The 13698-nt window shown below is 44.3% G+C and overlaps 1 protein-coding gene and 2 pseudogenes across 1 annotated transcript; all 3 read right to left on the bottom strand.

Moving 5' to 3' along the window:
• Positions 1-319: 319 nt before the first annotated feature.
• On the bottom strand, positions 320-1772 carry LOC125534626 (replication protein A 70 kDa DNA-binding subunit A-like). Its single transcript, XM_048697800.2, has 7 exons — positions 1705-1772; positions 1501-1630; positions 1155-1422; positions 979-1075; positions 746-870; positions 581-652; positions 320-465 (listed from the first exon to the last, which is right to left on the bottom strand). The coding sequence occupies exons 1-7, from the start codon at positions 1770-1772 to the stop codon at positions 320-322; spliced, it is 906 nt and encodes a 301-aa protein (XP_048553757.2).
• Positions 1773-3897: 2125 nt separating this feature from the next.
• Positions 3898-7704, bottom strand: LOC147987623 (uncharacterized; annotated as a pseudogene).
• Positions 7705-8970: 1266 nt separating this feature from the next.
• Positions 8971-13698, bottom strand: LOC147987622 (uncharacterized; annotated as a pseudogene).

The following is a 13698-nucleotide window of genomic DNA, read 5'->3' as shown; positions in this document are numbered from 1 at the left end:
CTGTGAAAAGATTACTCGACAAAGTGATAGCATGGACTTGGATATTTTAAATGAGTGCTTTTTATAGAATATATTTTGACAAAAAAACAATGTCATAGGTAATTCAAAATCTATGAACATGGACAAACTTGCATTTAAATGTAGATAATAACTAAATCATCCGTGAAATTAGCACATCCCTTAAAACACCATAGACACAAACAAATATGACGAAACAGTCACCTACATAGTACATACAAACCAAGTACGTGATAACTACACTTACAAATTGAAACACACAATCATGCGTAATAGGCATAACCAATGTCTACTATCTCTACTACATGCGCGGAGCTTTCTTTATATACATCCTGTGTCGGGGATCCTTTGTAGACAACTTGCTTGCTAGGAAAGCCCACCTCCACTCAATAAATTGCTGAACAAACTTCATATCAATCAACCCACCTATTATTTTCTGGCGAATATCTGCAAAAATATATATTATAAATGTTGCATTTAATAATATTTAAAATTTGTCTACATATGTTAATAACAATCGTAAGTAATTGATTTTTAGTTAATAAAAGTCATAACTACTCACCATCAAGTGCGCGTGCTGCAGTATGATCCGGGTTGAATGCAAGGGTGGTGTAATTTGAAGTTTCCAGATTTCCTATTGCCAAGATAAAAAATATATTTAGGTTGACATAACAATACACTTCCTTAGAATATGCAATACATGTATTGGTATAGATGCTTCAATTACCGTATTTGCAATCCTTACGAAGCATAGTGGCAAGGACAATAGATTTATTGCCTTCAGTTGTTGACCACCTATATGAGTTCTGAATCAAGTTGCCACCCCAAATCCCAACAACTATAAGTTTGCCCCTACAATGTGGAATTTTTTAAAATGGTAACCATGTCAAGGACTTTTTGAACTAATTTCGATTATTCGGTATAAAAGAGTTGGAACTATTATGTACCAAGTACACATACCACATATCCATGAAGGTGACCTCTCTATATATTTCAGCACCTGGGTATCCCCCAATGCATTCATGTCCATCATAATGAACGACTATGCCAATTATGTCTGTGTCAATTATCATTAGTCAAAATTATATACCAAGATTATCTCTATGTTAGTAAGTATTATATGCTTGAATGCATACCTACGAAAGTGTTTCTTGGACACCTCTGAACTTCTTGGAACGGCATCAAATGCTTGGGATATGTTGGAAATTGAAGTGAGAGAGACTCAACAAATGTCCTTGCGCTGAAGGAACACTCATATGTGTGTTGAATGTATCTACACTCCAGTTCTTCAAAGTTAGGCCGCATAGTAACACCATGAATGATGTACTTACGACCCATGTGCAATGTAATATTGAATCTATTCACTAAATCTTTTCCGGCAACTATAGCCTCGATTTTGGCACCCTTAGAATTGTTTTAGGAAATGTTAGATGATGATAAAACAAATGTCTATTTTAGCAATCTAACATGCTTGAGACTTACAGTTTTGTCCATAAGAATGAAGTGAAGCTTATCACCACTCGGATTAACCGGGAATTTGACATCTACCCTCACGCAGATGCTACAAGTCCTGAATGTATCAGAATATTCGATGTCGTCGAAGTCTATGAATCTATAACAAATAGCTTAAATTAGCTAACAGGGTTTTCCTTTTCTTTCAAATATGAGAAAGCATGTTAAACTTACCTAGGCTCAACTGGTTTTTTTGTGAAGTTTGCAAATGTCCGCTGACGTCTAAGGTTAATTGGCGCCATCTAATACAGTTTAACAAAATATGTCACATTTAAATTTGGAAGCAACAGAGTGGCAATAAGGATAGATACAAATCAATAAAATTCTAACACACATGCATAGTACCTCTAAAGTTTGCAATCGATGCCTATTGTTATTGACTTGTATGATAGCAAAATCTGTCAATTGCTGAAGTATATGGACTTTTTGAAATAGATGCCAATCATGCCATCCGATACAACAAGAACACAAAGAAATAGAAAAGCAATGGCAGACCACGAAATCTATAGTCATTTTTTTTCATACCCAGAAGAAGAACCTGCTGGATTTTCGAATGCCGCCTCCAACTTTCTTCTATAAAACAACAGTAGAGCTTGAACCAGATTTCCTGGGAGCAAAGGACATGTGAAAACAAATGTTTTTAGAGAGGCCAATAACTGGACCAACAATAACTTGGAAAAGGAAAATTCATCAAAGTTGTACAACAGGACTACTAATATATATGTGGCCTGCAGCTGCCAAAGTAAAAGAACATCTTTGAGAAGTGAAAATTGCTCTTTGAGAAGTGAAAATTGTTCTTTTGTCCCTAGATTCGGCCATGGCGACGAGTGCTCTCCCACCATTTCATTTGCAGCTAATAAAGCTTAGCAGGAAGAATCAATGAATAATTGTTAAGGTATGCACATGCTGGCTCTCAGATTAATTTTTTTAATGGCTGAATTTATGTATGCATAGTATGAATATAACGACTGAACCACGGGCATTCAGGTAGTATAATATTTAAAAGAAAACTGCTATCAAGAAATGAAGCAACGTTGGTTCAAGCCTCTAAGATGCAAGGATTTACTGGGAGAAGCATAGATTGCTAAAGGAAGGAGCTGAGCTCCATATCTCTCTCATGCATTATTTGTTTCCATTACATCCAAAGAAACTGATTGGCGGGAATGTATGTTACCTTGTTGTGTGGCAGGTAACTTCTCTGTTCAGACCTGGCCTGTATGTGGAATGTCGCAGGTGACCGTGGATGATAAAAAGCGGCAGTTGCAGCAGAGCTGGATGCGCGTCGTGACCGGAATGCGGCGAGTCTGGCCTGGTCCACGCGCCGCCGAGTCGGAGCAGCGCCACACGCGGTGTCGCGCGCACCCAGCCGAATCACGTCGACCGCCACCGCCCCTTCACCACGCACCGAGGGCAGGCACGAAGCCGTCGTCCGCTCCACTGCCGCCGCTGATGCCGGCGCGAGGTGAAGACGGCAGCGGTGGCCCGATGAGTAAAAAGGAAGAGAGAATGAGGGAGAACTCAAGACAAGGGAGGTTTGCACCTTTTTATCATGCGGGGTGGGGAGATAACTGCCATAGCTCCACCATCGACGATCTCCACGATCACATAACAACGCTGACCGGCGGTTGCCAGTTTCGAGCTGACCGTCAGTTGCCATGGAGGAAATCGGGGGAGGGGGGGTGGGCGGGGAAAGAGGGGCTGCGGCGGAGGGGAAGCAGATCGGCCTGCGGCGGCGGACGGGGAAGCAGACCGGGACGCGTATCGCCATGCGGCGGCAGACGGGCTTGGTCTCTCGTCCGGCGGACGGGCTTTTTTTAATCGGTTCGCAGGCCGAGCCTTTTTTTAGAGGTGCTACACACGACAAAAATTACACGATAGCTGGACGACGATGGAATCCAGCCGCACACGACTGAGAACAGCAGTAGTAACTGGATTTGCTTGTCGTGCATAGGTCGGGCACAAGTATCATGCGTGAAGCTGTTTCGTTTTTCCTTTGCATTTTGCGGGCGATTTGTAGGCTAAGTGCATATATTCCCCAAGACTTTTTTTCCAAAGAGTAAATATTGTGTCGGAGAGTTTTATAACAGAGGGAAAAAAAATTACATGCCTTTGCATATATTTGTTACCATCCCAGAGAGTATAAAATTGAAAATAAGATAATGAGTGCATCTGTATTCAGACGAAGCTTAACCTTTTCCCCCTCCAATACATATTGCATCGCAAAAGCTTATAAATAAATAGCCACAACATATGGCAAATACGGAAAACAAATCCATGGAGATGAACAAATAAATTCTGATAAAAAAACTATAGTCTGACCACCGATGCGTAGAGATCAAGTCCAGTTTATTATCTCTTATTAACTTCCTACTTGAGGCACATGAGAATTTCTCGTACATCATACGGGATGTTGTCTTCAGCTTCATTCGCATGATACTCGAGCAAGTGTATCAACAAATTCTTTCTCAACTCATAACCATCCTGCATGTGCAATGTATGATGTTAGCATGCAATTTCGCTTCAAACCTTTTATGAACGTGTAATATAGAATACCCACCGTGCAAATTGGACAAACAAATTTGTTACCATGCCATGAGAGCATAAAATTGAAAACAAAATAACCAGATTCATTCCTGTAGATGAATACACTATCATTATCTTGGGAGGTTATGACAATAAATATAAAATGTGCATATTGATTTTCAGAGTAACTTACCGGTCTACGCTCGTCGGAACATCAATTGGTGATTTACGTGGCCAGAAAATGTATCAGACTTCCAACCCGGTTGTGCTAATTTGAGTGCATCATTCAGGTAGAATGCAACCCTCTGAAATTTTAATGCATATCTCTCTAAAGATAAGGACGGAATAAGTGGGTCCAAAATAGATACTTGACGGGCATGTTTGTTGATTGCGAACAAGATGAAGTGGCCGAGGAATGCATGAGGAAGCAATATCTACAAGCAACACTCATTTAGAATAAATGTTAATCACGACTACCATATAAAATAGACCAAACTTACCCAATTGCATGATGAGATGGTGTGGTCTATCTCAGTCGAGCTACGAAGCAATGATGCTAGCGCCTGAATATCTGGCTGTACCCGCGAATCTAAATCTCGTGCGGAAGCGAGGGCAGCTTCAATCACGGCCGTCTGGGTAAAAAATGGTTAAGGAACATGATGGTGACAATGATAATAATAATTTGTGATGTGCAGTAACTTACACAAAATTGTAGATCCATAAAGCGCACAGGAGGATCTCTTGTCAGTAAGGCCTCGTCATTTGCAAGTATACGTATAGCCATGTTGAAACAATCAATGTCCAACGGCTGGTCCCTGCAGAGTATACCTTGGATCCTTCTAAGACTTAATCCTATCAGATGTGGTTTAGAACTTCGCACCCACTCCTTCCTGTAGATAAAAGTTAATAATTGTAACATTGTAATAGTGTATATTGAAACTTTATACTTCTTAGACATGCTCCTTACTCCAAGGAAGTAGCATCATTAATTGACATGATGTGGTGGCATAGTTCATCAACTAAATCTTGCGGGTCCGCGGCCATGATGGGGTTCCGAAGGGGGCTTTTGTCTTCGGCTCCATCATGTGAATCTTGCCGCTTACGCTTTCGGTCCTCCAAAAACTCAACATCAGAATCAGATACATTTTCTTCATTGTCAGATACATTTTCTTCATTGTCAGCCCGATAATATATTGGACTTCCTTTTAACTTATTAAGTTCTGTCTCCAACAATATGACAGCTAATTTTCGTCGAAATTCTTTCATGTCCTTCTACATATAGTAATTAAAAATAATTTGTTAAAAAGCACCATTGAGATGAAATCTGCTATTATGAAAAAAGAGATACCTGAGTGAAATTATCAGACAAAATATCTCCAGTCCAATACTCCATACAATTTAACATAAACAATCCACATGACGCGCTACAATATGAAAATATTTCCTTAGGCTTTCATCTCAATATAAATAAAGTATTTAAACAAGTAATAATGTTCATTGTACATGTCTCCATTTATTGTCCAATGTATATCTATTACCTCAATGTTTTGGCTAACAAATAAGACCATATTTTTGCATCAATAATGTTTTCACAAGACTATTCTATCATAAATTTCTCTATAATTCAGTTCAGATTATGAGATGTGTTCATCATACCTATCTGTTTGGATTGGCTTTTGGAACTTGTCTACGACTGTCCAATTCATAATATCGAGGTCCTGCCACCTATCACCTCTCTTAAACTCCGGCATATCACATGCGATTTTTAAATGCTTGTCAAGTCCTTGTAACTATTAAATGGAAAATTGTCACTACATATTAGAGCAAAGAGAATGTAATGTATAGAGGAAAACACAAGAAGCAGACATTTACCGTCATAGTGAGGTCACTGCGGCCCATTCCAACTCCAAGCGAGTCCAGTACCTGTATCTCTCGTTTCTTCGCATTGATTACTGATAGATACCAGTGGCATTTTCCGATGTTAACTGGAAGGAATACCTGAAGTAATAAATATTATATATCACGTAACCACTTTCAGGTAAAAAGATGTGCTTCATATATTATAAGTGTAGTGAGTTAAGACTGACCATGTCATGCTCCAGAAAAGTATTCACTCGTTTTACAATGTGGCGATGTGTTGCCGGGTCTATTTTATCTTTCTTAAACAGGGAAGACACAAACGTGCTTGCTATGTGTACCTTTCCATCCGCTCTATTTTGCAGATGCTCCTGGGCACTTATGCAGTATATGTATGCATTTATTACCTATAATTTCAAAGATATAATGCATTTAAATTTTGAGACACTGATGTTTAATTATGAGAGTTTGTGTGGTTTGACTTACATCATCATGCAAAAACACATCATCATGCGTAAGGCATCTCATCTCAGCGTTCGTTAATAATGCATCACTGATGTGCACCAATTTCGTTTTTTCATGTAAGGACATGATTGATTTAATAATGGAAATATCGTCCGCTGTGCAAATATAATCTGTCATGGGACAACATGAAGCTAAATTAGTTACATATAAAAAAGGTCAATGAAATGATAAGGCTGATAATCACTGTGAAAGTAAATACCTTGTGGTGTAATATTTGTATTTGCTCTTCTTGGTTTGTTATGACGCGAATTTGCTATTATTTCTATCTGCACATCGATCTTGTTGATAGGTTCTTTTTCATGGTTCACAATATCCATATCTGTCAGCGGCACATTCTGCATAGTGAAATATATGAATTAAATATAGTTCTGCCATATTATTTTTAGGAATAGTATAATAATTCATATGCAACATGCAAAATAAAAGATTAAAAAGACAGACATCTAAGAAATTTGATAGCAGTGACAGACTGTCTAAATACCTTAGTTCTATTCCTTCCGTTCTTAAATATCTCGGTTCAAACATCGACTACATACGAAGCGAAATGAGTAATTCTACACTCTAAAGTATGTCTTATACATCTGTATGTAATCTTTTATTAAAATCTCTATAAAAAATTATACTTCGTATTTAGGAACCAAGGAAGTGCAGCTGTGACTCTCAGTCTCACTCTCTCCTCACCGCTCTCACTTTCTCCTCACCGCTTATCCCTTTTCCCTTCAGCTACCACCTACCCAGCTCCCCTGTGCAACCGCCGGCGCGTCATGGGGCGCATCCGCACGGCGCGCGACGGTGCGAGGCACCAATCCCTGGCCCAACCTCCCATGCCCCCGCCTCCGAACCATTCTTAAGGCCTGGCTGCGCCCTCGCGAGCATCCCACACCCACTCCCATCACTCCCTGGTGTCCGGCGAGATCCGCCAGGCAGGGCTCTCGCGGACGCGCGCGCAGTCTGGGCGGCGGCATCCACCGCGCAGCGCCCCCTGCCCCGCGTCCCCCTGCCCCCCCCCACGGCGACACGCCGGTCAGAATCTTCTGCTGGCAACGCCCGGCGACCGGCGCGCGCCGTGCAGCCCGAGGAGACCCTGAGCAAGCCGTGCTCGCCCGGATGGGCGGAGTACGAGCAGGAGTGGATTCCGTGGTGCACCACGACGTCGACGGCTTCTCTTCGCCACCGAGCTCTGCTCCCCTCCCTGTGCATCAGGATGAAGGTGCTCACGAATCTTACCTTGTCACGGTCGACTCCCCTTTCTCCCTCCGCGTTCTGCATTGGTAGGTCTGTTGGATTGGCACCGCCGGTGAAGCAAAAAACTAGAGGTAGATTGAATCTCTCCTATATATATAAGGCTAGCTAGATGTGTAGTATCGGTATACGGTTAGGATAAGGTTGTTTATTTAGTGAGATGAGGATTAAACCTTTCTTGGGGTTGTTTGGATTGGATACGGACTTTTTGCCAATTCTGTTTCCCATAAACTCGTTTAAAGGGCTAACCACATGAAATTTGTTAGCGTACCCAAAATTATAGTTTTTTTAGGAACAGAATTAGTAAAACTTGGTTTTAGTAGAACAGGCAAAGAACTGTGGTCAAGGATGCTAGCTTCCTCTTCCTGGAGATTCGATCTGCCAATCCTGACCAAATTTCGAATTGTACAGACCCACAATGCATTTAAACAAAGCCAAACACAATGTCAGAATCATACAGATTTATGCAAGGTAACCTGACATAAAAGTCAGTACTCTACAATGGTGACAGTCATACTAATGTACCATTTGTAAAAATCGAATGCAAAGCTTGGTCTGCATCTTTTGGCAAATAGCTTAAGGTTGATGTTTCTAATCCTGTACATGGTACTTTGGAATCACCTTCTTCATTGAATTTTGAGGCCTGAAATTGATGTTTAAGAACGTGTTAGAAATTAAGGACAACTGCGTGCTAAATCTTATCACAGAGGTATAGAAAAAAGCAGATCAATGGATTATGTTCCTAGACTTCATATCGAAGTATCTGTCGCCTAGAAAAACTCATCCTTTAATAGTTGAGATAGTAGAGATATGAGGAGATCACTGATGGCTTCACTCAGCTTGGGTTCTTCATTAATTATCAGATACATAGTTCCTTGTCCATGTATTTCTAACAAGAGATTCTATGCAATTGAAGTTTAAGTCAGTTTTTATATTGCTATATATGAGATTAGATGCCACAGGTTTTGATCATATTAAAGAACATATGCATTAGAAAGAAATACGACACCTTAGTATTTTTGTTCTTCTTTAGCAAGTCACTATCGAAACATCTTCCTCCTGCGTCCGTTTGAAATTTCACGCTGTCTCTTGTTATTTCCAGCTTAAACAGGTACAGGACGGGTAGATGTCGCGAAAGGAATACTCATGGTTTCTGAAGACTGACTATGCCTGAGTACTACACAGCAACAAACTCAGGTTAGTGTGCATTAATAAAATCTACAATAGTTATGTGGTTGTAATGCAGAAATGAACATACTTTACCTTGACTTGCTATAATTTGATCCGGTGACTTCATGTGCTAAGGACTTCCTTGTACACTATGTTCTTCATGGTCGTTAATAAGGGCTCAAATCTTTTTCGCTTCTTTGAATTCTTGCTTTCTTCCTTACCCTTGCCCTTACCCTTGCCATTGTCCTTGATGGCGAGAATCTTAATGTTCCTCTTCGCTGTGGCTCTAGACAATGCGACGTAGAGCTGACCGTGAGAGAAAACCGGGTCCGGTAGGTACACCCCGACAATTGGGATGGTCTGCCCTTGCGCCTTGTTGATTGTCATGGCAAAGCTGAGCCTAATAGGGAACTGCTTCCTCTTGAACTTGAAAGGGAATATATCGTCATCGGATGGGCAGAGAGGTATTCGAGGAAGGAACACCCTCCTACCAGCATGTTGTCCTAGCACGATTTCTGCATCAATGGCGTTCCTCTGAAAACCCCGGACCACAAGCCTTGTGCCGTTACACAACCCATTAGCTGGATCAATGTTTCTCAACAGTATAACAGGGCAATTATCTGACCCCGTGACCCCTTCCTGACGACCGGAAGCACCTGCCTGAAGTCCCCACCGAACACAACTATCTTTCCCCCGAATGGTCGGTCCCGTCGTCCCATGATGTCCCGCAAGCTATTGTCTAGTGCCTCAACCGCTTGCCGCTTCGTCATGGTGGCCTCGTCCCATAGGATGAGTGAAGCCATGTGCAGGAGCTTGGCCGTCCCACTTTGCTTCGTGAAGCTGCACGACCCCCCATCTTCAATGTTGAGTGGGATCTTGAACCTCGAGTGGGCTGTCCTTCCTCCAGGCATGATGGAAGCCGCGACGCCTGACGTCGCTGTAGCTAGCGCGATCTTGCCCTCGCCTCGAACCTTTGCGAGAAGTGACCTGTATAGGAAGGTCTTCCCGGTGCCTCCCGGCCCATCGACAAAGAATACACCACCATCACCAGCATCAACTGCTGCCAGTATCTCATCGTATGCAAGCCTCTACTCAGGGTTTAGCGAGGACGCCAAATCAGCGTCGTTCGCGTCAACCTCGATGGCGGACTCCTCGGTGACTTCTCTGGCCTCACCTCCAGTAGTGTCATAGGTCTGGTCAATGTCCGGAAGAGGGAACAACGCTATGTCTTTGCCCACGGACTGTAGCATGCCCCTGATGTCAAGCAACACCATCTGCTCCACTGCTTTTGAGCACGCGTGTGTTCGACGGTAGTCATCAGACATCGCGTCTAGGTGCCTATCCCATAGACCGCACACGTCACCTGGCTCGCAGAATACCAAGATAGTTGCAAAGAGCCTCCTGAGTGAGGCTGGCATTGCAAACTGTGTTGACTCTGTAAGACACTCGTCAAGTGTGTTGTCGGCCTCAATGAGGCCCAATCTCTCGGCAGCCTCACGGAAGCTATCACATAGCACTCCGTCCACGGTCCGCAGGTCCTCGAAGGATGTCTTGCCTGGTACGTGGTTAAGCAGCACTCGCAGAAAGTACCGCTCCCCCTCGGCTGGATGGGCTGACACGATTCGACCTACTTGGTGCTGCTTTTCTCTCCGCTTCCAGTATTTCTGTCTCTGCCATGTGAAACTTCCCGGAAAGTCCTTGTACAGGATATCCCGAGCCCACACGTGCTGCTGATTAGCGAGGAAATACTCTGTCAGCATTGACTTAGATGCAGTATCACGGGCGACGACATCGGTCAGGTCCTCTCCTGCTTTGAACGTGACACTATTCATATTAGGGAGATGAAGCAGCAACTGTAGGACCGACGGGAAACTCTCAGAAAGGTTGAAGCCGAATATCCTCCACATCGCCTCCGGTGGAGTAACCCATCTCGCATCAATGTACCTTTTAATCTCATCTACAACCCCGTTGCTGTCAGGCTGGTCAATGCTGAATGAAGCTCGATCGTGACCCTTGTATACATATTTGTAAAGGTACTTGACGGCCTTGATGCTGGAGCACACCTCGACATTTATGTGGCAGTTGAACATCCGCAACAAATAAGGGTTGTAAGGCACGACCCATCTGTTATCCAGCATTTGACGGCGGACCTTAGCCTGACGACCATCGTCCCTCCGTCGATAAACCGGGTATGAATCCTTCCCCTGTAAGGTGTTCTGGTTGAACGGTCGTGGGTACTTGCTCTTGCACTTCAAGTCTTGCATGCACACATTTTTGGGATTAAGATTGCCACATGGGCCGTGCATCATATGCTTCACGACCATGGCATAGAGCTCTGGATACTTATGCCTGTCCGGGAGCTCTGCAGATATGATGCGGTCATACTGCTCTGGCACCACGAGTTTATAATTTGAATTCATGATCAGCAGGAAGTGTGCATGGGGGAGGCCCCTCTTCTGGAACTCGACGACATACACATGCGCTACCACAACACCAAGGATGTGCTTTTTGAACAACATCTCTTTCATGGTCTCCAGCTTGGCCCTGAACACGCGTGCAACAAGATCTGGTCGGTCCTGGGGTGTCTGGCCAGGAAGCAGCTCATTCAGTATCTCCTCCCAGCTAGGATTGCATGTCATAGTCAAAAAGATGTCAGGCTTCCCATATGTCTGCACCAGTGCCATGGCATCCATCTGCCTCCGCTTCATGTCTCGGTTGCTTCCTTGATGCGTCCCTGGCAGCACGATCCTCTTCCCAACAGCGCTCGCTCGCATCTCCCCAACCGCGATGCTATCCACAAGGCCTTGGTATAGATCGGCACATATCTCTCTCTGGTGGTCCCTGATCCACTTCAGCCTACATCCCTCAATCTTGATGAACATGTCGACACCCCACTGCTGAAACAGGCGTGCTCCGTGTAGTATGGGGTTGAATATCGCAGGGCGCGTCTGTAGCCGGTAATAGTAGTAGTCCCTGACAGAGACACACAACCGGCTGTTCCCCTCTGTGGAAAGACATGAAAGAAGAAGGTTAGGTACCATATGGAAGGATAGAGAACTTTTTCTGGCATATAAGCATACCAACCAGGCGCACCTGAATCGTTATCACGGTTTCCTCTTGGTTGTTGTGCAACCTCCCAAGGGACATTGTGCTTAGGGATATTTGGATGCCAACCAAGCTCCCCCCTTGGAAAAAAGAGGGGATACGAGAGCGGGTCATAACAGCCATCTGTGGCATGTATACTATACTTCTCGTTGTTGTCCCCATAGAGTGTAATGCTGCGGTTGAACCTGTTTGCTAGATCGCTTCCCTCGACCCAAATCGCAGCCACCTCGGATGACATGGGGTCTATCCGGTACTCCTCGAGGTTTTCCTTGTGGGCACCCAAACTCCTAAACTGTGGGGAGTAGGGGTTTTCCCCGAGGACGTCCACTAACTTGCTGACAACGTGCTAGTCCAATTGCTTGGTGGCCTCCTTTCGATGGCTTAAGCTGGGATCGTCATCGTAGAAGTACAACTGCAGATGTTCAGGGCGAGATCTTGGACCGAACGAGTGCACCCTGTGGTACATAGTGCCATGTGCCCGAAACGTGTACACCCCGGACTTCATGTTTGTGTAGTTGTTGTCTAGGCTGACGCCAAGGGTAGTGAAGGCAAAGTGCCCGTTGAAGAACCGAATGCTCTCCCAGAAATGCCGAGAGTCTGCATCCGCGCTAGACCATAACCTCATCAGCTCTGGGATAGGCTCGGGTTCAGCTAGCTCAATCTCCCCGTTCCGACAGCAGAAGCCGTCAGTCTCGTACTGGAACTTCTTGGCCTTGCAATGCTCGCAGTTTGCAGCGTGCTTCAGGATGTGTGTGTTGTCTGGGATGTTCGAGTAGACATAGTCGAAAGGATCTAGGTCGATAGATCCTGTGTTGGAGGATTCTACGGGCTCATCGAGGTCCGTGCTATCAGTGTCAGATGCTGCAAGCATTGTGGAGATATAACAAGTCACGATGGGATGCACATCATAAACCAATAATATAGAGGGATGAGTAGCGAAAGGCGCCTCGGAGTACCTTCACCGGCAAATAGGTAGTACTCATCATCCATGATGTCGCTAAGGAAGGCATCCATGTCAGCTGTAACATTGTTGAGCCGATAAGTAATGGTTTTTATTGTGAGTGCACACCAGGAGGGGAGTAAACATGAGAGGGTTACCATTGGTTCCGATGGTGTACGATGGCATGCTTGATGAAGGGGAGGAAGCCGGTGAAGAAACTCCTGTGGGCGGTGCTTCTGAGCTTGTTGCTGCTCTGTTCACATCTAAGGTACTTGCATCTGGGCCTGGAGGCCTCCGCTTTTTTTGAAAGCTTGCATTACGACGATCTAGCAAAGCTGACTTCTCACCTTCTGGTATGCTTTTCCCGCGCGCTGTTCGTTTTAAGGCAGTCCCTTGAATGTTCTTTGCTGTAATACTTTGTTTGTGAGCTCGCTCCCGAGCCCTACGCTGTGCTCTGCTCTCCTGCCTCTGCTCCCGAGCTTGATTCTGCTGGTCGTCTATTTGGTGATCATTGGTTTGCTGTGAGGGATTTATGAGTTCGCTCGGGGCATCATTATCATCCAGGGTACGACTAAGGTACTCGCCTGCACCGTTGTGGAGCCGTTAAATACTGGTCCAATGCACATGTACAGAACAAGTAGAGTAAAGATGGAAGGATTACCGTCTGATTCAAAGTTGTTCCCAGCCTTACTCGCAAACCGGGGGGCAGGGGCAGGAGCTGAAGCTTCGGATTCTCTGAATGCCAACGCATGAGTGCTCGACATCAGGTTGGGTGTAGCTAAGGTACCTGCATCAGGGCGGGGCAT

The sequence above is a fragment of the Triticum urartu genome, chromosome 2A (genome assembly GCF_056163025.1).
Source record: "Triticum urartu cultivar PI428250 chromosome 2A, HENAU_Tu73, whole genome shotgun sequence".
In the NCBI taxonomy this organism is placed as follows: domain Eukaryota; kingdom Viridiplantae; phylum Streptophyta; class Magnoliopsida; order Poales; family Poaceae; genus Triticum; species Triticum urartu.
This window is presented reverse-complemented; position numbering and strand designations above follow the sequence as displayed.